General features: G+C 42.8%; 2 protein-coding genes across 2 annotated transcripts in view; both read right to left on the reverse strand.

Annotated features, from left to right (window-relative positions):
- The window catches only part of LOC105983111 (ATP-dependent RNA helicase DDX19A), a 16,830-nt gene extending 15,277 nt beyond the window's left edge, over positions 1–1,553 (reverse strand). Inside the window, exon 1 of the mRNA XM_013012880.1 lies at positions 1,418–1,553. The gene's annotated coding sequence lies outside the window, so the exon portion shown is untranslated. The remainder of the gene's footprint in view (positions 1–1,417) is intronic.
- A 7,397-nt stretch (positions 1,554–8,950) lies between these two features.
- LOC105983110 (ATP-dependent RNA helicase DDX19B) overlaps positions 8,951–24,226 on the reverse strand; it is an 18,791-nt gene continuing 3,515 nt past the window's right edge. The window contains exons 2-12 of the mRNA XM_013012879.1: positions 21,926–21,974; positions 19,517–19,570; positions 18,840–18,975; positions 18,426–18,518; positions 16,503–16,605; positions 14,820–14,934; positions 12,058–12,235; positions 11,238–11,475; positions 10,291–10,453; positions 9,705–9,896; positions 8,951–9,261 (exon numbers count right to left, since the gene is read on the reverse strand). Of these exons, the coding sequence (XP_012868333.1) occupies positions 9,200–9,261; positions 9,705–9,896; positions 10,291–10,453; positions 11,238–11,475; positions 12,058–12,235; positions 14,820–14,934; positions 16,503–16,605; positions 18,426–18,518; positions 18,840–18,975; positions 19,517–19,570; positions 21,926–21,974 (1,383 nt within the window). The 3' untranslated portion in view covers positions 8,951–9,199. The remainder of the gene's footprint in view (positions 9,262–9,704; positions 9,897–10,290; positions 10,454–11,237; positions 11,476–12,057; positions 12,236–14,819; positions 14,935–16,502; positions 16,606–18,425; positions 18,519–18,839; positions 18,976–19,516; positions 19,571–21,925; positions 21,975–24,226) is intronic.

Here is a 24,226-nt window from a genome sequence, read left to right on the forward strand (position 1 = left end):
TTACTATCCAGCTCACAAAAAAAAAAAAAGTACCTGATTTGCTGTTCATAAATGTGTTGCTACTAGTTGCTCATTTATCATATTATCCACCACTTCCCTTGGGATACCTTCCTAACAAAACTGCAAAGTGTTGCTACCTACACTTTACTAAGCTTAATCCATTTCAAATAGCTATTGAAAAACTAGCAATAACCATGACTGGAGAAGAAATGTAACTTTTTTTTTTTGGATACAAGGTCTCCACAAGAAGCCAGGTTGGCCTACAACTTGGAATTCTCCTGCCTTAGCTCCCTAGTACTGACATTACTGAATATGCCAAGAAATGTAATTTCAGCACTGAAAAGTTATATATGATTTGCAACTTTAAAAGAGACTATGATCACCAAACAAACCTAAACTTCAGGTCTTTTAAAAGCCACAGTCGGCTGGATGCAGGTGGCTCATGCCTGTAATCTTAGCTACTCAGGAGTCTGATTCCTGGAGGATGGTAGTTCAAGGTGAGCCTCAAAGAAGTTTGAAAGACTCATATTGCCAATTAACCAGCAAAATGCCAGAACTGGAAGTGTGGCTGAAGTGCAAGCCATCAAGTTAGAGCCAAAGACTCAAACCCAGGACAAGTTTAATCTTGGGTACCGGCACACACTAAAAAGCCAGTTTATGCTGCAATTACCTTTTGGTTGAATAGTCTTTCAACCGATATATAACATTAATATCACTTGATACATCAATGAAACAACTTGTAAGTACCTCCCTCTTAACATCTGCAGATGATTGAAACGTTAAAACGGAATCTTTATTCTGCAGAGCTACAAACTTCCAACCTCCTTAAACGTAGATTTAAGAACTGTTAGAAAGCCGGGTGCTTGAGGCTCACGCCTGTAATCCTCGTTATTCAGAATGAGATCTGAGGATCGTGATTCAAAGCTAGGCGGGGCAGGAAAGTCTGTGAGAATCGAATCTCCAACTAAACACCAGAAAACCGGGAGTGGCGCTGTGGCTAGAAGAGGTAGAGCTCTATTGCCGTGAGAGAAGCTAAGGCCCCGAGTTCAAGGCCCACGACCGAAATAAACAACAAAAATTAAAAAAAACCAAACCTGTTAGATACAAAGCAGCACCATAACACTCAAAAGAAATGTCACCCATTAATGAAAAGGAATCTAAACTTATCTTCCTTACAACCGTCACGGAGTAACAGGTGCAATAGAGGAAACAAAGCCTACACAGCGCGGACAGATTTGCCGCAGGACGAAAGCTGGGTCTTGTCTCTTTCGCCGAGGGAGCAGGTTTTGACCCAGTGACGGCCCGCGGCGCCCCGCGAGGGCCTGCCGGGGGCCGGCCTGGGCAACTCGCGGGCTCCCCCAGCTCCCACCGTGTCCGCCCGCTCCCTGGGACAGCTCCCCCTCCAGAAGCCACTGACCGACTTGACAGCCGCCTCTTGCTCGTCCACCGCTAGGGCCCACGAGTCGGTGGCCATGGTCCTGGAACAGGGAGGGGAACTGGCGGACAACAGCACCACACACAGCACGCACACCAATCTCCCGCACAGGCCGCCCCCGGCGCGAGGCGCGCACTCACGCGGACCGGAAGCGGCGGGGGCTGGAGTGACGTCAGTTCCGGACCGGCGCGCGACGTCATCACTCGGGGCCTGCTCTGGGCTCTAGGCTCCTTTGTTAAGACAGCGGACCAGACTTTTTGTTTTGCTCTGAGTGTCCCGGATGCAGCTTCACCGTGAGTTAAAATCCTCTAATCTACAAAGAGAAATCTTTAGCCTTCATTCATTGCCTTACTGAAATTCCCCAAGTTTTAAAGTTTCCACGTCTAAGCTCCCCGGTTGTTAAGGCCTAATAAAGTCTCACAAAGATACTGCATTGGAACCACGTGTGGTGATGCACGCTGGTAAACCCAGCATTCCGAAGGCTGAGGAAGAAGGGTGTGGGTTTGAGTCCAACCTAGGCTACGTGGTGGGACTGTTTCAAGAAAGGGAAGAGAGCCCTGGGAATGAGGCTTCGCGGTAGAGTGCTTGCTGAGCATGCGTGAAGCCCTGGGTTTGATTCCTCAGTACCACCTACACAGAAAGAGTCGGAAGTGACGCTGTGGCCCAAGTGGTAGAGTGCTAGCTTTGAGCAAAAGAAACGCAGGGACAGTGCCCAGGACCTGAGTTCAGTCCCCAGGACTGGCAAAAAAAAAAAAGAGACAGAGAAAATATAGCCCCATTTTTGGGTTACTGGGTAACCTTAGAAAAGCCTGCATCTATAACCTTCCTATGAAATAGGGATGAAGGTTCTGAGTGGCTGATATAACACAAGTTTTATCTAACATATGTCAAGGTTTATCTAGCATTTGACATACATAGCACAGGCTCTGTGTGTATTGGGGGTGAGGGAGTGCGCGCTGGGGCTTGAGCCACAATTCCATTTTTTTTTTTTTTGCCAGTCTGGTGCTTGAACTTGGTACGGACACTGTCCCTGAGTTTCTTTTGCTCAAGACTAGCACTTTACCTTAGCACTTACAGCTTTTTCTGTGTATATAGTACTGAGGAATCCAGCCCAGGGCTTCAAACACTACCACTAAGCCACATTCCCAGCCCCATTTGTGGCTTTTTGTTGGTTGAGGTTTCATAGACTTTTCTCCAAGTTTGCCTTAAAGTGGGATCCTCTGATCTCAGCTGAGTAACTAGCACTACAGGTGTAAGCTACCAGTTCCCAGATGGCCTTCATGTATGTGTTAGCTTGAACTTAGGGCCAGAATGCTGTCCCTTCACTTTTTCACTTAAGGCTAGTACTCTACCACGGGTACCACACCTCCACTACTAGCTTTCTTCTCCCCCTTTGGTGGTTTATTGGAGATTAGTCTCAGGGACTTTCCTGCAAGGGCTTGCTTCAAACTTAAACCCTCAAATCTCAGCCTCTTTATTTATTATTATTATTTTTTTTTTTTGGTCTGGTGGTGGGGCCCCTGAACTCTGGGCCTGGCCGCTGTCCCTTAGCTCTTCAGCTCAAGGCTAGCGCTCTACCACTTGAGCCACAGCGCCACTTCCAGCATTTTTCTTTTTGCTTATGTGGTGCTGAGGAATCAAACCCAGGGCCTCAGGCATGCAAGGCAAGTGCTCTACCACTGAGCCACCTTCCCCGCCCCTCAGCCTCTTTAGTAGCTATGACAATGGTTGTAAGCCACCAATGCCTGGCTGTCTTTGAATTCTTGATCCTCCTGCCTCAGCTTGAGTACTAAGATTACAGGTATGTATCATCAGCCTGACATTCCAGAATCCTTTCCCCCATCCATTACTTCCATCTCCCACTTCATTATGATAAAGCAGCCTCCTGTCCTTGTGAATACTAAAGCCAGGGAAGTTTCTAAGCCAAAAAGCATCTGCCACCATCACTAGTCCTCTAACCAAACTACATAAACTACATACTCAAAGCTATTCTGAGGTCCCATCTCAAACTCAGAATAAGGAAAGCAAAATGAGAGCCTGTTAGCATCAGTCATTTGCCTTGTCCTCATCTCCAGTTATTTTTGGAAGATGATACAAAAGGAATCAGGCAATACTGAATGTCTATTCTCAAGTAGAAAAGCTAAATCATGTAAAACTACAAGGTTCCCCAGGAATCTGGCATCTATATCCACAACCAAGAAAAACCCGGAGAGTCCCTGAATCTACAATATTATGGATGGCGTTGGTTAAAGGTTTTATGTATGAGATTCAATTCCAGTGACACTCATTTGTTCTTTCTACAGAATCTTTGCGGGCTTTTATCCCGAGTGTTAATTTTTAAGAGCTAATTTTTAAAGTATCAAGTCTACCATTCTTCCTTATTCCTCTGGTACATTTTATTTATTCTATGTTCTTAACAGTGACATCACATTATCACCATACTGGAAATCGAGTAAGATCTGATTTTCCAGCTATCATCCTTTTCTTCTCTCAACTATCTGTGGTGCCAGAGATTAACCCAGGCCTGGAACAGGCTAGGCTGGTGCTCTATGTACTAAGCTACATCCCCACTCCTGCAAGCCTTTTCTACCTCCAATAGCATGTATTTCTCTATTAGGCCACCAACTACTGAAAAAGCAAAAAACACGACCACTTCTTTTATGATTTTAGAACTTCATAAAATCTATATAGAAGGGGCTGAGAAGGTGGCTCAGTAGTAGAGTGCTTGCCTTGCACGCATGAGGTCCTGGGTTTGATTTCTCAGTACCACATAAGCAGAAAAAACCGGAAGTGGAGCTTTGGCTCAAGTGGTAGAGCGCTAGCCTTGAGCAGAAGAGCTGAGGGACAGCGCCTAAGGCCCAGAGTTCAGGCCCCATGACTGACAAAAAGAAAAAGAAAAAAACAAAATCTATAGAAGTGCTTAGTGGGATACAGTTTAGTAGGAGAACACTTAGAACCATGCACAGTGAGCCCAGTATCATTATTACCAAGAAAAACCTATGAAAATGATTTACCAAACTCAAATACCATTTTTGTTTCTTTTGTCTTTAGGAACAGGATCTTGCTATTTAGCCTAGGCTGACTTCAAAATCAAGATCCTTTGCCTCTGCTCCTGAATGCTTAGATTACAAATATGTGCCTCCATGCCTGGGTTGCTATGGTTTTGATGATGGGTGTCCTTAAAACTCGTATCAAAAACTTAATTGCCAATACAACAGTACTAAGAGATGCAGCCTTTAGGAGGGTTACTGAATCATGGGAATGGAGCTCAAGGCTGGAGTGAGTGTTCACTCGCCCAAATGATGCAACCAGGTAACATTTTGGATGCAGAGACTCTGAACTTGGACTTCTCAGCCTCCAGAACTGAAAGAAATCTATTTCTGTTCTTCATCAACAGACACTTTTTTTTTGCCAGTCATGGGGCCTGAACTCTGGGCCTGGGCACTGTCCCTCAGCTCTTTAGCTCAATGCTAGCGCTCTACCACTTGAGCCACAAAACCACTTCTGGCTTTTTTTTCTTTTTGCTTATGTGGTGCTGAGGAATCAAACCCAGGGCCTCCTGCATGCAAGGCAAGCGCTTTACCACTGAGCTACCTTCCCAGCCCAAAGTATAACACTTTTAAAACAATCAAATTTTATATTTAACCTAATAAGACTTTTCACTGCCCACACGGCAGGATGCTATCCTCACTACCCTCCAGCACATTTCCTTTATCACAATCAACCTTCAAGGTCAAGGGTACTTTTTTTTTTTTTAAGCACTGGCAATCTTGCCTTTCTTTCATATAGAAATCCTATTTTTTCATGTAATTTTCTCTAATATTTCTGGACACCAACCTGAAATAGCCTATGCATAAGAGAAGATGGAGTCAACAAAGGGAGAAGTGTTGTATCTTTTTGTTGTTGTTGATGTTTAGAGCCAGGGTCCTGTAATGTAGTGTGGCTAGCCTCAAACTAGTGCCCTCCTTCTGAAGCCTGATTACTGGGATTACAGGTGTATAACAACTAGGCTCAGCCACCAGGCCGTTTTTATCTTTCTCCTTCAAAGAATAGAATGTAGAGGGGCTGGGAAGGTGGCTCAGTGGTAGAGCGCTTGCCTTGCATGCATGAGGTCCTGGGTTTGATTCCTCAGCAACACATAAGCAAAAAGAAAATAGCCGGGAGTGGCGCTGTGGCTCAAGTGGTAGAGCACTAGCCTTGAGCTGAGGGACAGTGCCCAGGCCCAGAGTTCAGGCCCCATGACCGCACCCAAAAAAAAAAAAAATAGAATGTAGAAACTTTGTATTTACTGACTTCCAACCTTCTTTCTGAACACCTAGCACACAAACTTTGGTTATTACTACTATTACCACTACTACTACTACTGTGAGCAGCCATTGGCCTATGGAGATAAATGATTGGTCATTTTGGAACAAGGCCAATTGAAATAGTAGTATCAGATCATAACTAGCTTAGGGAGTAATATGTGACTCTTCACCCATCAATACCAAAACATTATTATTTCCTTATTAATGATATCTTAGTAACTAAGAATCCTTCATGACATCAATAAGAAAATGTTGAGAATTCATTAGTTTGTATGCATGCAGGCAATAAATGACATTCACTAAAAATTAATAAAATCCATAGTTTATGGACAATAAATGTATCTAGAATTTACCAATAAACAAAATTTTCCTGAGTTTCTCTGCTATAGGGAACAGTTTATCATTTCACATATATGTAAGTACTTACTAAAGTCATTAACAATCCATTGAGACCAAAGCTCACCAACTCATTAACTTTTTATATTACATATCTGTCTGGGCTGCAGGTCACAGAGGCAGTATTGAACAATGAGCACTGGGCTCAATGCTTGAAAGGCACTATAGGAATGAATACAAACTGTAAAGGAATGTGTAGTCAGCACCGACATTTCTGAGTTATCCATAGTTATGGGGCTTACCTTTTTTGAAAGATGTATAATCCTTTGGAGTCTTCCAAGAAAATACATTTAACACAAATTAATGCATATATTTCACAGACTCCCATCCAGTGAATTCTGAAGTGGTCCAACACTCTGTTTAAGAACTGTTGATAACCAGGCACCAGTGGCTCACACCTGTTATCCTAACTACTCAAGAGGCTGAGATCTGAGGGCTGTGGTTCAGAGCCAACCCAGACAAGAATATCCACAAGATGCTTATCTCCATAGTAACTATTAAAAAGCCAGAAAGAGAGCTATGGCTTAAAGTGGTAAAGTATTAGTATTAGCCTTGAGCTCAGGAACAGTGCCTAGGTTTTGAGTTCAAACCCTAGGACTGGCAGGAAAAAAAAAAAGAACTAGTGGTCTACACCTCTACCAGAAGCTCATTCATCAAAAAATCAGCTAAATACCCTTTTCCCATTTTCCTTCTGAGACTTAAGGCTACAATGTTTCTATATGTTGTACATATAGAGGATACTGTAGTCAGTCTGTACTCTAGTGAAGTCTATGTTTCTTATTATCTTTTTTTTAGTTACTTAGGTGTAAATTCATATATTTCAGGGAAATATAGAACGTCCTCTCTTCTTACAAGACTCCTAAAATAGGTCAAAGTTGGCCAGGAGCATAAACAACTTCCATATAGCCAAATAACCACTGGGGAATGTGGCAGAATTGGAAGTCTCTTAGTCCCACTGAAATATCACATTAAGGAGACTACTTCGAAGCTAACACTCGGACCCTCTTTTTCCAAAGATAATAGATCTTGCATTAGAATACAGAAATGCCTACAATGAAGTTCTGAGGTTAGAACAGTTCCCATCATATAAAATTCCTCTTACAGCCAGGTGCCAGTGGCTCATGCCTGTAACCCTAGCTACTCAGGAGGCTGAGATCTGATGATCGCGGTTCAAAGCCAGCCAGGCCAGAAAAGTCCATGAGACACCAATCTCCAATTAGCCACTAGAAAACTGGAAGTGGCACTGTGGCTCACATGGAGCTGAAGAGTTGAGGGACAGACAGTGCCCAGGCCCAGAGTTCAAACACCATGACTGACCAAAAAAAAAAAAAAAAAAATCCTCTTCCAGTGATGGAGTTATAGCTCAGTAGTAGAGTGCTTGCCTAGCAATGAACAAGGCTCTGGGTTTAATCTCCACCATGACCAAAACAAGAAAATTCTCCTGTAGTTCTTAAAATGGTCACTGCATCAAAAAGCTGAAGAGGACTGCTTCTGGCTGAGGTTGTGGGCTGCTCTTGCAACTAAGTTTTGTTTCATATCTGCTCTTACTCTGTTGATACCAACAGCCTTGGCCAGATAGGAGAAAACATCCATTTCTATTGCTAGCTTTAACTACTCTACACCCAGAAGCCAAGATAGGATGGCCCGAAAGCTGTGGTGATTACTCTTGCTTTGGTCAGATGAGCGGCTGTAGTCCATCTTGCCTTTCAGTTGTACCTGTCTTTATTCCAGGCACTGTGAAGAGATGTTCAGAATCCTTTTATAATCAAGACCCAATATCTGTTATCATTCCCCAGCTCTGACAAAACTGCCTTCTGGAACCTGCAAGCATGAAAAGAATTTGTGAATACTGTTGACCACATCTGGAACTGCCTTCTGCTAGAGGATGGCTAACAGAAACTTGAAACTATGGTTTTCACCAAGGATGCAAAGCTCAGATAGCTTTGTAATTACCTGGCACAAGTAACTGTCAGGGCTCTGTTAGTAACATAAAAAAGATGTAGCCGGGCACCGGTGGCTCACACCTATAATCCTAGCTACTCAGGAGGCTGAGATCTGAGGGTGGCAGTTCAAAGCCAGCCCAGGCAAGAAAGTCCATGAGACTCTTATCTCCAGTTAATCATTAGAAAACCAGAAGTGGCACTTTAGCTCAAGTGGTAGAATACTTGCCTTGAGCTGAAGAGCTGAGGGACAGCGCCCAGGCCCAGAGTTCAAGCCCCATGACCGACAAAAAGAAAAAAAAAATGTTGTCAGTGCCTGTGAAGCCAGGCAAGCTTGGGATTGCCTTGTGGAAAGGTAGGGCTATGACTTAATTCTCCATGACTTCCTGATGGAAGTAAGCTCGATGAAAGATAAGCAAAGGACTCATCAATATTCACTTTCATACCATACCCAGTGAAAAGAGCAGATCATGGTCCTGAGGCATAAACCTGCATACAAAGGCCCTATAGGTTGTAATTTGGTCCATCATAGCACATCCTTTGCTTGTATGGGAGGAGTTAGGAATAACAGGTTGGTAATATTCAGATAAGCTGATTCACACCAAGTTCTAAGCAGCTGCTCACCGTTTGCTCAGCTGTCTTATGATAGCCTCCAGACACAATGATTAGGCTCACACACTTATCTTACTTGGGGCCTCTCCCTGGGTGCTCCCTTTTCATTTCTATCCTGTCACATCCGAAAGGACTGAAGGTTGTCTCACATACTCCAGGTGAGAAAACAGGCAAGGGTTGTCACAAAGGATCCTGGGCAAGCACCCACAGTATCTAGATTAGTTACACACTGGGCGAAACGCTGGCCAAAAAAACGAAGTAATTTGCAAAACGTAAATTTCTGTGTATTCATGCCTAATCTTCCAAAGTTGTGTAAACAATTATTCTACCATCCCCCATCATTTGCACAAATTTCTGTCAAGTCCAAACGTAATTGTGAATGAGGTAGGTAGCTTCTCTACTCGTGCCTTTGTCTTTGAGGTGCCGTCAAGGCCGATGCCATGAAAGCACTAGTCTCCTGGGCTGGGCAGCGTCGAGTGTGAGCACCAGCGACTCACTGGTGGAGCTTCTCAGTTAGCTATTTTTTCAATCTCATCCAAATCATCCGTATCCAATCTTTCTATCTTCTTATCTGGGGAAAAAGATTTGAAGGGAAACCAACATGGAACAAACAAGTCAACACAACACAAGTCACCTAGACACACAGAATGGGGACATTACAAGACACAGGTCTCTGCCTAGAAAGGTGTTACACTTGGGGTCACAGAATTCCTTCGTCTAACCATAAAGGAAAGCCTCCAGAGCAGCTGAGCAGGGGACATTGGAGCCCTGGTCACTGACACCAGCAGTCGGTGCTCCAGGCCGCAGCCTGGCCACATAGAAACAGCCATTCTACTCCCTGAGCCCCAAACTCCCAGGAGTGTTCCCTGAGAATGTACAGATGGGAGGAGGGAGGGGGAGAGGAGGTGACAGAGACAGAAGCCTCGCTGATGGGCATGCGAAACCTCCCCTCTCCCCACTCCCATCCCAGCCCACTGAAAAGGGCACCAGGCACAGCACCCTCCAGGGACTCACTAAAATGCTCCTGGATTTTGTTCAGGATGTTCATGCTGTGCTTGCTGTCGACCATGTTCACGGCCAGGCCTCTTTTGCCAAAGCGGCCGGTGCGCCCAATCCGGTGCAGGTAAGTCTCATTGTCGGGGTTCCCATCCTTGTCCACAGGAAGATCGAAGTTGATGACAACAGACACTTGTTCAACATCAATCCCTGCATGTTGGGAGGTGGGGAGGACAGAGACACAGGCCTCAGTCCACCCAACCACTTCAAAAGGAGGAAGGGCCTGGGCCAGGCCACCTCTAGAGAAGGGACACATTCAGTCCCTGGGCAGAATGAAGGGAGGACAGAACTTTACAGCAGTGTTACAAAGACCCCTGTAGAATGTGAAGCACGTGTGCTGCACACATGCACGTGGACACACAGCTAAATACCGGCACTGCCCAGGATGAGCACTGCTCCCAAGCACTCAGAGCCTGGACGCCCACTTGCACCAGGGCGGCACTCCTGGAGTCTTTGTTGGTTTCTCTCAGTCTCTTCTAGAAAGGAATGTCGCACCAACCTCACCACCTCCCTGGGTCGGGCACACCAGGACATCACTGCTCACCCCGGGCACACACGTTGGTGGTCACCAGAACTTTCTCCTTGCCTTCGCGGAAGCGCTCAATCACGGCAGCCCTCTGCTCCACCATCATCTCACCACTCAGCAGAGCCACCTGGTGCCCTTCTTTGGAGAGCTCTGCTGCCAGCCAACTAGCAGTTTTGCGGGTCTGGATGGAAAAAACAATTAAGAAATGATGGTACCTTTATAAAAGACTGTATCTAACTTGGCAGATTCTACTGGAAATGTGGCCAACCTGATGTGTCTGATACATCAGCAGCACCTGGGTAATAATTTTACAAACATTTACTAAAGTGTGAAAAGACTATTTAATATAGACTATTTTACGGTATCATATATGCTTACATATACTATTGTATCTATAAAATCAAACATGAAAGGGAAGGAAGGAACTACACACTGTGGCTCATGCCTGTTACCTCAGTTACTCAGGAGGCTGAGATCTAGAGAACTGTAGTTTGAAACTGACCTGGACAGAAAAGTCTGATTCCATCTCCAATTCCTGAACAAAATGCTGAACAGAAGCATGATTTAAGCAGTAGAGCACCACCAATGAACAATCAGCCTGAGTGATTGAGGCCCTAAATTCAAGCTCCAGTACCAGCGCACACACACACACACACACACACACACACACACACACGTGCATGAATGCACACACACATTCACAAGTAGGAAAAAGAACTGGTTCAAGCTGCATTATACACATGGATGGAATAGTTACAGTGGATGGAATAGTTACAGTGGCACTCTCTCATGCTATAATGCATGCTAACTCTAATTAGATTAAAATAAAGACACTGTCTACTCCATCCTCACAAAACCTTTCCTTTCTTGTCCACACATGAATCTGGTCAGGTCAGGTGCAGCTGGACAAGGGAGAGGCTGAGGAGGGGGTGGGGCAGCCCCTGCAGGCCTGCAGCTCTACTCACATGGCAGAAGATCATGGCTTGAGCGATGGTGATGGCCCCATACAGGTTGCACAAGGCCTGGAACTTCTCATCTCTGTTATTGCACAGGACGTAATACTGCTTGATGGTGTCCAACGTCTCCTCCTCACGCTTCAGTTTGATAACATTGGGGTCTGGGACCACTTTCTGGGCAAACTGCCACACTGAGTCTTCAAAGGTGGCAGAGAAAAGCAGCATCTGGCAGTTCTTGGGCAGCATCCTGCAAGGTGACATCCAGGCATCTTTTTTGGTCAGTGATGGGCTTTGAACTCAGGGGCTAGGAGCTGTCCTTGAGCTCTTTTCTCAAGGCTAGTGCTCTATCACTTTGAACCACAGTGCCACTTCCAGCTTTTGGGTGGTTAATTGGAGAAAAGAGTCCCATGGACATTCCTGCCCAGGCTGCCTTTGAAGCGTGATCCTCACATCTCAGTCCCCTGAGCAGCTAGGATTACAGGTGTGAGCCACCAGCACCCAGGTCCTCCAGGCACTTTGGATGACCCAGGACTTCACCAGAAGGAACAGAAACCCAGCCTCCCATCAAAGGCCTGCATAGACTACAGCCCTCACAGGCATGAAGGGCTGGAGGCAGACCCATCTTAGCAAGGGGGAGGAAGAACACAGCCAAGGTGGCACTGGGCTGGGTTAGGGCCTGGGTCTCCCTTCTCAACCCAGGCTTGGAGTGTTTTAAGTGCTGATGAGGAAATGGCCCGCTGAACACATGCTGCAGTAAGTACCAGCATCAAGAACCCAACAGAAGTTGGAGGAGGAGTTTCAAGTTCCTCCTGGCCCCAGTTCTTCCTACCTCTGGATGCGGATGCTTTGGTCCTGGTGGCCCTGAGTAGCTATCATCACGTCTGCCTCGTCCAGAACAAACACCTTGATCTTCTTGGGGTCAATGAACTTGAGCTTGGAGCACCAGTCCAGGACAGTCCCCGGAGTGCCAATGACAATCTGCTCACTGATCTTCTGACCTCTTTCCACTGTAGAGACGAGATGTTTTCTGTGGGTATTTCAAAGGCAAAGCCAGCTCTCCTCTCTGATACCCTAAAGCTTTGTTTTTAATGCTTATAGAGTTTTTTGTTTAATATTTTAAGGTAAGCGTAGAATATCACTACAAACAAATAAAAACTGGCAATAGGAAAAGCTGTGTTAAGGATATGAACAAGGAGAACACAAAAATATCTCCAAAGGCATTCCTCTCTCTTTTTTTCTTTTTGTTTTCTTTGTAGTTCTAAGGATTAAACTCAGGTCAAATACCAGTCAAGCACTTTTTACCAAACTATTTTTCCGTGGTATTGAATTCAATATCCAATTCCCTCTACCTGATCACTTATAGAAACATTGAATTTTCACACCATTGGACTTATCAAAATTCATATTTTTCTAAAACATTTTCCACTTTCAGCACTCAGAAGGCTAAGACACGAGGACTGTTTAAAAACAACTGGAGCTATGTAGGGAGTTCAAGGCCAGACTGAATTATAATGTGATAAGAACTACCTTCCTCTCTCCTATACCATAACACACACATACACACACAAACTCAGAAACAAGTATCATCTAGTAACTCAGCTGTCCTCTTCAAATCAATAAATATGGTTTCCAAGGAGTTTTAGTTTCTGACGTAAACAAATTGCCTTTCTTAGAAAATGTGCTAGGGTCAGGTGCTGGTGAGTCACACCTATAATTTCAGCTAGTCAAGAGGCTGAGATCTGAAGATTATGATTCAAGGTCAGCCTGGACAGGAAAATCTGTAAGGCCCTTATCTCAAATTGACCACCAGAAAACCAGAGTGGCACCTCAAAGTATTAGAGGGGTAGCCTTGAGCACAAGAGTTCAGAAACAGCATCTAAGCCCTGAGTTCAAGCCCCATGATTGACAAAAAGAAAAAAGAAGATGTGCTTAGCCAGGCGCTGGTGGCTCATGCCTATAATCCTAGCTACTCAGGACGCTGAGATCAGAGGATTGAGGTTCAAAGACAGCCCGGGCAGGAAAGTCTGTGAGACTCTTATCTCCAATAAACCACTAGAAAACCAGAAGTGGTGCTGTGGCTCAAGCAGTTAGAGCACTCACCTTGAGCTGAAGAGATGAGGGACAGCGCCCAGGCCCAGAGTTAGGCCCCACGACTGGACCAAAAAAAAAATAAAAAGAGTGCTAGACTTGAGCAAAAGAAGCTCAGGGACAGTATCCAGGCCCTGAGTTCAAGCCTCAGGACTGGCAAAAAAAAAAAAAAAAAGAATGCTTGATTAGTATGTTCAAGGTCCCTGATTTGATCATCAGCACTGGAAAAAACATACACACACCAACACTCCAACTGGGCACCAGTTATTGTTATATTAGTTCTTTGGGAATCTGGAATATCGCTGTTCAAAATCAGCTCAGGCAGACAAGTCTTTAAGACTCTATCTCTAAAGTAATCTCTACCCGAGATTAAAAAAGCATGGCTTAAACCAGGTGTCCGTGGCTCACTTCTGTAATCCTAGCTACTCAGGATGCTGAAATCTGAGGATCACAGTTGAAAGCCAGCCTGAGCAGGAAACTCCCAGACTCTTTATCTCCAATAAACCACTGATAAAACTGGAAGTGGCACTGTGGCTCAAGTGGTAGAGGGCTTGCCTTGAGCTGAAGAGCTGAGGGACTGCGCTCAGACCCAGAGTTCAAGCCCCATGACTGACAAAATAAAAATTAAAAAAGCAGGGCTTTTTTGGTTTGTATAGTTCAAGTGGTAGACCACAAGCTCTAGACTTCAGTTAACTAATTGCTAGTCCATATTAAATTAACAAATTAAGACTCAATCCCAGTTGCTGCAGAAAATGAAGAATTCTTTTATCCAAATTGCAAAATTTTAAATTTTTTATAATAAACTTCATTATAATTTTTCTCTTCAGAACTGATCTAAAGTTGCCCCTAGGATGTTGTATGTAAAACTAATTTCTGTGATCATAAAGTTACATTTGTTTCAAAGATCCATAAGATTCAACCAAACTTCCAGCAATATTTCCTAAAGTGCTTAAATAGGCAGGTAGGCACTGGTGGCTCACACCTGTAATCCGAGTTACTCAGGTGGCTGAGATCTGAGGATGGTGGTTTGAAGCTAGCCTGGCCAAGAAAGTCTTTGAGACTCTTATCTCTAATAAACTACAAACAACAACAAAAAAAGGTGGAAGTGGGACTGTGGCTGAAGTGATAAAACACTAGCCTTGAGCAAAGAAGCTCAGGGACAGCACCCAGCTCCTGAGTTCAAGTCCTAGGACCAGCGCGCGTGCGCGCACGCACGCACGCACGCACGCACGCACACACAAAGTCATGTATAAAACTACTGAGATTAATAAAGACAACACAAGCTACCACTCTACTTTTCTGTTTTTGCTTGTTAATTGAAGAGTCTCACAAACTTTCTTGCTCAGGCTGGCTTCAAACTTCGATCCTCAGATCTCAGCTTCCTAAATATAGGTGAGAATCAAAGGTTTCCAGCCTTATTGTGCTATTTTAACTATCAGATACATTTTAAAATCTTTAAAAATAAAAAAATGTTAGCATAATATTTCAAGATCATATACTCACATTTATTGCCTCGCACAGCATAAGCTAATTTCAGTTCAGGGTAAAATTTGCCCATCTGCTCAATCACTTTTCCTGTTTGAAGTGCCAGCTCATATGTTGGGGAAAGGCACAGGCACTGGTAGGGAAAGAGTGCAGAATGAATGTTCAAGACAAAAACCCTGCGAAGCGGAGGGTTGGGGCCCGCTAGGTACTCAGAAGGCTGAAATCTAAGGATCGCAATTCAAATCCAGATGAGTCTATGAGACTCATCTCCAGAAATTAGCTTCCTTTTTTCACTTACTCAGAAAGTTCTCACAACTCCTTTCTTTTCTTCCTCCCTCCCTCCCTCTCTCCTCCTTTCTTCCTACCCTCTCCTTCTTTCCTGCCTGAGCATGGACTGATTTTAGTATAACAGGATAAAGTAGGAAGAAATAGAACAAAAGAAAAACACTTCCTTTTCCCCACTTAGTAAATGGGAGCTAAAGACTCCACAACTTTCTTTTCTTTTTTGAGACAAGGTCTCACTAATTAGCCCGGATTGGCCTTAAAACTAATAGGGACACTAAGCAAAAGGAAAGAAATGTAAACATCACTTAATGTATAAAAAATAACTTGTATTGTTAAAGCTCATAGAATTCACAAACTGAATAGACCATGAAAATGATAATTTGCCTTGTGAAGGTTAAAATGTGTTTGTGACTTTAACTAAGTATCACTATTCCACAATACTGTGAAATATGTGAAATTTATGTAAGCACCTAATCTCAATTAAAGAAAAAAAAAAAGAGAGAGAAGGGATGGGTTAGGAGAGATGGATGACAATGTTGTCAGACACTTTGTACTCATATACTGTTTTGTAGAATGGGAACTTCTTTGTACAACTACTTGAAGATAATAAAAATAAAATTAAAAAAAAATAATAAGGAGATGGAATTGGTCTCAAACTCTTGATCATCTTGTCTCAGTGCGGGGATTCCAGACGTATACCTCTATGCCTGGCAGTTCTCTGAACTTGTTTTTTCTCCAAGTAAGAGTCAAGTTTGCCGGCCACCAGTGGCTCATGTTTGTAATCTAAACTACCCAGGACGCTGAGATCTTAGGATCACAGTTTGAAGCTAGCCTAGGAAAGTCCCTGAGACTTTTGGTTTTTTTTTTTTTTGGTCATAGGACTTGAACTCTGGGCCTGAACACTGTCCCTCAGCTCTTTAGCTTAAGACTAGTGCTCTACCACTTGAGCCACTGCACCACTTTCAGATTTTGGTGGTTAATTGGAGATAACAGTCTCTCTGAGTTTCCTGCTGGGGCTAGCTTTAAACCTCGATCATCAATCAGATCTTAGCCTCCTGAGTAGCTAGGATTACAGGCAAGAGCCACTGGCACCTGGCGTCCTGTGAGACTCTTATCTCCAGTTAATCACAGAAAAAGCTGGAAGTGGAAGAAAAGCAGCTAAGTGACAGGGCCCAAGCACAGAGTTCAAGCCCCAGCCCCAGAAAAAAAAGTAAGAGTCACGCTTGTCAATAGTCCTTCAGAATTGGCAAACCCTGGAAAACAGAATGCAGTTTTTTCTAACCACTGAAAGATCTATTTACACTCAACTTGAATTCTAAAATGTACCATGTAGTGATGTTTGGTTTTTAATCCACCAAATGGAATCCCCCTTCTACCTGTAAGTTAGTAGAAAATCCAAATTTACCAAGGCCTTACCTGGGGGTATCTGTTTGCAGGTTCTACTTGGCTAAGCATGGCCAACACAAAGGCAGCAGTTTTTCCAGTACCAGACTGAGACTGGGCAATCAAGTTCTGTGGACTGAACAATAAAATAAACTGTTTAAACCTGGTGCTGGTGGCTCACTCCTATAATTCTAGCTACTCAGGCTGAGAACTGAGGATCACAGTTCAAATCTGGCCTTGGCAGGAAAGTCTGTAAGACTCTTCACCACCAACTAAACACAAAAAAAGCCAAAAGTGGAGCTCTGGTTCAAGTGAGTAGAGTATTAGCCCTGAGCAAAAAAAGAAAAGAGATAAAACAAAAAATAAAAAAAAATCTCAGGGACAGTAACCATGCTTAGAGTTCAAGTCCCAGGACTGGCACCAAAAAACAAAAACAAAAAACTGTGTAGGAGCTTAAATGTCAAGTAAGTTAAAATTTAAAAAATAATAAAGCTTAAAAATAGTATTCAAGGGGCTGGGAAGGTGGCTCAGTGGTAAAGCGCTTGCCTTGCATGCCTAAGGCCCTGGGTTCGATTCCTCAGCACCACATAAGCAGAAAAAGCTGGAAGTGGCACTATGGCTCAAGTGGTAGAGTGCTAGCCTTGAGCTGAAGAGCCAAGGGACAGCACCCAGGCCCAGAGTTCAGGCCCCCACAACCGGCAAAAAAAAAAAGTATTCAAACTTCATTTATATAGAGACAATGGGGTCTATAGCAGTTACAAATGATAGGAGGTACAAATATAGGGTACTATACAGAAAATATTTTATGATGGAATTTGAAAAGCACTATATATGTGTGCATGTGTTTGTATGTGTGATACATACATATAAAATTTTCTTTTCCAACAAAGTGGTAGGAATTGAACCCAGGCCTTGTGTATTGCTAGGCAATTGCTCTACTACTAAACTTCATCCTCAGCCTAGGTCATTCCATTTATTTAAAAAGTTATGCTTTTCTTTTTTATTTCACTTTATTTTATAACTTTTCTATAGAATCCATATATTGCCAGGTGCTAGTGGCTCTCACCTGTAATCCTAGCTTCTCAGGAGACTGAGATCTGAGGATTGTGGTTAGAAGCCAACCCACACAGGAAAATTGTCTTATCTCCAATTAATCACAGAAAAAGCTGGAAGTGCCACTGTGGCTCAAATGGTAGAGCATAAGCCTTTAATGAAAGGAGCTCAGGGATAGCTCCCAAGCCCAGAGTTCAAGCCCCAGGACAGGAGGAAAAAAGGAAAGGAAGGAAGGAAGGAAGGAAGGAAGGAAGGAAGGAAGGAAGGAAGGAAGGAAGGAAGGAAGGAAGGAAGGAAGGAAGGAAGAAAGCATGTATGAAGCACGTATTATTAGGCTTACTCTTTAAGATTATGAGCTGGGCGTGAGTGGCTACTAGCCACTCAGCCTCCTAGCTACTCAGGAGGCTGAGATCTGAGGATCGCAGTTCAAAGACTCTTATCTCTAATCTCTAATTAACCACCAGAAAACCGGAAGTGGTGCTGTGGCTCAAGTAGCAGAACACTAGCCTTGAGCTAAAGAGCTGAGGGATGGCACCCAGGCCCAGAGTTCAAGACCCACAACTGACCAAAAAAAAAAAAAAAATTACGCAACTGTAACCCCTTTGTACAATTACTGAACAATAAGATTTTTTTCTTGGGGCTGGGACGGTGGCTCAGTGGTAGAGTGCTTGTCTTGCATGCATGAGGCCCTGGGTTCAATTCCTCAGCACCACATAAACAGAAAAAGCTAGAAGTGGTGGCTCAAGTGGTTGAGTGCTAGCCTTGAGCTGAAATGCTGAGGGACAGTGCCCAGGCCCAGAGTTCAGGCCCCACAACTGACAAAAAAAAAAAAAAAATCTTTTAAAATGAACAAAGTTTTAAATAGGAAATAAAAATGAAACTGAGTTATATCAAGTTACATACGGTTCAGCAAGCATCAAAGGCAATGCATTCTCTTGTATTTTGGACGGACGGTTGAAACCCATGGCATAGACTCCTTGGAGAAGCTGTGGTTTCCTAGAAAAAAATAATTAAATATCAAAGTCATCTCTTTGATTGAGAAGCATAGCAAAATATTTGGGAGATCTTTTTTTTTTTCTCCATTGTTCGTAGTTTGTATCTAACAATATTTGACTTGAACACAACTTATGAGTGAGCTAACAATTGTTACAGGTTGCCTGGAAATTTTATTTAATAGCCTAATATTGTGCTACATCTATTTTGTAATAATCTTGTGGGTTAAAAATGATCTGCTATGTGAAAAAAATATGCTTTAACAAGTCTAAGATCTCTATCTAAATGCAAAAGGAAGCTTCAGAAAAATGTACAAATACTCACAGGCGAAGCTCTTCAAAAGACTTCACGGAGTAGAGTGGGGAGTTGGGATCCCGCTGCAGGACTTCCACTTGGTTTGTGTTATCCACAAGGTTGCTTCTGATCAGCTTATTGAGTAAAGACTGTGCAGCTCTGTCCTCTGTCAGGAAAAAGAACAAAGATTTTTAAAAGTCTATGAAACTCATTATGGCTTCATCTAAACTCAACTATCATTGATAGTAACATGTCTGTGTACCTATTCTCTGAGTTGAATGAACATCTTAGTTTTGATTTATAAATTCAATGGAAAGAATTTCTCTTACAACATAAACCATAAAAGTTTGTTTACCTATTGATTAAACTGAAGTTTTATTTTAGAACTACTAGTAATGTCAAACCAAGTTGGGTATAAACTATGACACCTAGTAGTAAACAGTCTTTTACATGTGAAACCTCATTTATACATCTTTTGTTGTTGTTTTTGCCAGTCCTGGGGTTTGAACTCAGAGTCTGGGCACTGTCCTTGAGCTTCTTTTTGCTCAAGGCTAGTACTCTATCACTTGAACCACAGCACCACCTTTGGCTTTTTCTGTTAATATGGTACTGAGGAATCAAATCCAGGGCTTCATGCATGCTAGGCAAGCACTCCACCACTAAGCCACATTACCAGCCCCTCATTTATATATCTTTAAGGCTATTACCTTTCTCTTCTTCATCTGTCTTCTCTGCATTAGCATTGGTCTTGACAACAGCACCTTTATCAAAAACAAAGTGGCTGTAATTCAAATATCCATTCCATACATCTTATCTAAAACAAAAAAAATCTCAGATCCTCATAAATAAGTAAATGAAACCAAACCACTGATAAAAAATAAGCAAAATAAGCAAAAACAATACATAAAAGTTTTGAAATACTGCTTAATAAATAAATACTGCCTAAATAAAGTTTTGAAATACTGTTGCTCATATGCTATTCTTTCCTATTCCAGTTCCCTCACTCTATCTCAAAAACAAATGAATTATTTCTTTTACAAGAGTATCTGTGTAAGCCAGGTGCTGATGGCTCATGTCTATAATCCTAGCTACTCAGGAGGCTGAGATCTAAGGATCAGATTCAAAGCCAGCCTGGGCTGGAAAGTCCGTGATACTGTTATCTCCAATTAACCACCAGAAAATTAGAAGTGGTACTATGGCTCAAAGCAGTAGAATTGCTAGCCTTGAGCTAGCCTAGGGACAGAGTTCAGTCCCTGAGTTCAAGAACCATGACTGGAGCTGGTCACCCATGGCTCACACCTGTAATCCTAGCTACTCAGGAGGCTGAGATCAGAGGATCGAGGTTCAAAGCCAGCCTGGGCAGGAAAGTCCGAGAGACTCTTATCTCCAATAAACCACTCAGAAAACTGGAAGTGGCACTGTGGTTCAAGAGCTACAGTGCTAGCCTTGAGCTGAAGAGCTGAGGGGTAGCGCCCAGGCCCAGAGTTCAAGCCCCATGACCGACCAAAAAAAAAAAAGAATCTGTGCAAACATATTGCCAATATAAGAATACCATTAAAAGTCTATGCAAATAAATTTATTAATAGAAATAATAAACAACATTGTAACTACGTAAACATACACAAAAAAGAAGGGAAAATTTTCACAAGACTTTAGGAGAATTCAGAGTGAGGTAAAATTCAGTGAGGTAAAAGTTACAAACTCCATCCCTTCATTAATATTAATATTGATATTATTTTGTAATTGGGAAGCATACTATGCAAGTTCTCTACCACTGAGCTGTATCCCGAGTCCTCTACCAAAATCTATTTTCTGAACAGGTACTAGTTTAGAATAATTAAGAGTAGGTAAACTCTTGAGATTGCTCACACTTTAACCATCTCACCACCAAATTAAACAACAGTTAAAATATAAATACAACAGAGGGGCCCATCAGCTGCACTGGGCATTGATGAAAATGGAACTAAGCAACTTAAGGGCAGCAATAGAAGGGAGGGAATGAGGGGGAAAGAGGAAACAGCTTACACCAAGCAAAAGCAAAGAAATGTACATATCAGCCGGGCACTGGTGGCTCACGCCTATAATCCTAGCTACTCAGGAGGCTGAGATCTGAGGATCGCAGTTCAAAGCCAGCCCAGGCAGGAGAGACCATGAGATCCTATCTCCAATAAACCACCAGAAAACCGGAAGTGGTGCTGTAGCTCAAGTGGTAGAGCGCTCGCCTTGAGCTGAGGGACAGCGCCCAGGCCCAGAGTTCAAGCCCCACGACCAAAAAAAAAAAAAAAAGAAATGTACATATCACTCAATGTGGAAGAAATAGTTGTAACTGTCAAGGCTCATAGAATTTACACCCATTATAGACCAAGATAATGACAGGTGAAGGTTAAAACATGTTTGCGACTTTAAGTATCACTATCTCACAATACTGTGAAATTTGTGAAATTTATGTAATCACTTAATCTCAATAAAAAATTATTTAAAAAATAAAAATAAAGAAGAGTTAAGCCAGGTGCTGGTGGTCCATGACTCTTAATCCTAGCTACTCAGGAGGATGAAACCTGAGAATTGTTGTTTGAAGCCAGCCCTAGCAGAATAGTCCATGAGACTTATTTGTTTTGGTCAGTCGTAGGGCTTGAACTCTAGGCATAGGTACTGTCCCTGAGCTCTTCAGTTCAAGGCTCTACCACCTGAGCCACAGCACCACTTCCTCCATGAGACTCATTTCCAATCATCCAGCAAAAAGCCAAAGTGGAGATATGGCTCAAGTGTTAAGAGGGCCAGCCTTGAGTAAAAAAGCCAAGTGAGAACTAAGTTCAAGGCCTAGTACTAGTAAGTACACACCCACATCCCCCCCCACACACACACACCCATCTTTGACAGTATAGCCTATGATGAGAAATTTAATAATTTGTAAGCCAATTAGGTGTCCTCATTCTATATTATACACATTTTGGTTACACAACCCACTTCAATGACTTTTAAATCAAATGAATGCCAGAATCTGCTAGGTTTTTATGTAGTTATAAAATACAATTTCTTTCCCAGATAGCTGCTATGTCAAAACAGAAGTACTAAAGGAATCAAATTCGTTTTCAAATCAGTTTTTAGTTACTCACCATTGATATCTGGTTTGATTTTCTCTTCCTTAAGATGCAAGTTGCTTAACTAAATGAAATGGAGAATATAGGGAAGAGAGAAATTGTCAGAAAAAGTCACTTAAAAGATTTTGAGTCTTTAATGAAGTAGGAAAAGAATCAAGTCCTACACCATAGGTATACTCATTAGGTTTTCTACTGGGTTCCTTCTGCTTACAAAATATTTGACTAACTAAATTTCTCAAAACATACTGGCCAAAAAAACAGGATTAAAGCTGAGCGCTGGTGGCTCAGGCCTGTAATCCTAGTTACTTAGAAGGCTAAGATCTGAGGATCACGATTCAAAGCCAGCCCGGGCAGGAAAATCTGTGAGACTCTTATCTCCAATTAACCACTAAAAAAGCTGAAAGTGGAGCTGTGACTCCAGTGGTAGAGTACTAGCCTTGAGCACAAAACCCAAGAACAGCATCAAGGCCCTGAATTCAAGCCCAAGACCAGCACAAGCAGCTCAAAATCTCTACTTCCTAATTACAATTTCTATAATCACAATTATAATTTGTGAGTTTGCTTAATGCCTTTATTGTAAAGATTCTCAGGGAAATATCACTGGAGTCCTCACTTTCTTATGCTCTTAACAAAAGCAAATCTAAAGAGATACCATAAAACTAGTAAAGACCTAACAGCAAAGCACCTATGGGCAAGAAATACTCAAACCAGAACACCACAGCGTGCCAATATGCAGCCTTTGCCTCAAGTCCTTCTGTGCTGAGTGCGGCTACACATTTTAACTGGGAATGGGCTGCAGCAATGGGACACACAGAAAATCAAAATATCAATTAAACCGGGAGACAGCCAGGAAAGAGATGACACTGTCCAAAAAGAAATGTACTCTTTACATGACTTATATAACTGTAACCCCTCTGTACATCACCTCTAATAATATTGTTAAAAAAATACCTATCAGGTTGAAGTGAGAACAGAAAGGAAGGGGTGTACTAGAGAAATATTTTCAGGAAAAATTACCAGGATTTTGTCAAATGCTGTAAATTTAAAGATATCTGGCAGAATTTATGTCCCCTTATTATAACACAAATACCTTAATGAAGAGAAATTTCTACTGATCATAGTGCAAAGTAGGTATATTAGTCATAAAATATCATGTGGGGACTAAAACACCACACCACCTAGGAGAGGGTAGAAGTAAAATCACCAGAATATGGTGTCACCAGGTTCTTCTATGCCTTGATGTTCCTTCTTTCCAAGAATGAGGGAAAGGAAGAGGGTGAGAAAGTGGGAATGCGAAAATTTATTTGAGGGCTGGGAAGTTGGCTTAGTGGTAGAGTGCTTGCCTTGCATGCATGAGGCCCTGGGTTCAACTGCTCAGAACCACATAAACAGAAAAACCGGAAGTGGCTGTGGCTCAAGTAGTAGGGTGCTAGCCTTGAGCTAAAGAGCTGAGGGACAGCGCCCAGGCCCAGAGTTCAGGGTCCAGGACAAACAAAAAAAAAACAAGCGATTCAGGAGTCCAAGATCTGAATAACTCAGTTCAAAGCCAGCCCAGGCAGGAAAATCTGTGAGACTCTTACCTCCAATTAATCAACAGAAAACTAGAAGTGGTACTGTAGTTCAGTGGTAGAGTACTAACCTTGAGCAAAATAGCTCAGGGACAGTGCCTAGGCCCTGAGTTCAAGCCCCATGACCCATCAAAAACCAATTCTTTCTTTTTTTTTTTTTGGTCGGCCGTGGGGCTTGAACTCTGGGCCTGGGTGCTGTCCCTCAGCTCTTCAGCTCAAGGCGAGGAGCACTCTACCACTTGAGCTACAGCGCCACTTGCGGTTTTCTGGTGGTTTATTGGAGATAGGAGTCTCACAGTCTCTCCTGCCCGGGCTGGCTTTGAACCGAGATCCTCAGATCTCAGCCTCCTGAGTAGCTAGGATTACAAGCGTGAGCCACCAGCGCCTGGCCAAAAACCAATTCTTTCGATAGGTGGTAATTTGGAAACAGAACTTTTACTTGTGGAAACCAGTAGAAAGCTTTTAGTGTCTGTCTGCTTAGCCAGGAAAAAAAAAAAAAAACCTGGCAAAAGAGAAAAATTGTCATAAAATAAAAATTCTTTATTAATCCCACAGTATGGAGAACATACTAATAGATAATATGAAATCACCAGCAGAGAGCGTGATATAGAGTAGCTGTTTAATATGTTTGATCTTCACTAAAGCACTGCCTCATACACCCTGTCAAGGAATCTTGTTTAACTCTAGTACTCAAAAATGAGATGAGACAGACAGGCACTAGCAATATTTTTTCTTTTTTTTTTTTGTC

The sequence above is a fragment of the Dipodomys ordii genome, unplaced genomic scaffold, assembly GCF_000151885.1.
Source record: "Dipodomys ordii isolate 6190 unplaced genomic scaffold, Dord_2.0 Scaffold18, whole genome shotgun sequence".
NCBI classification, from domain to species: Eukaryota; Metazoa; Chordata; class Mammalia; order Rodentia; family Heteromyidae; genus Dipodomys; species Dipodomys ordii.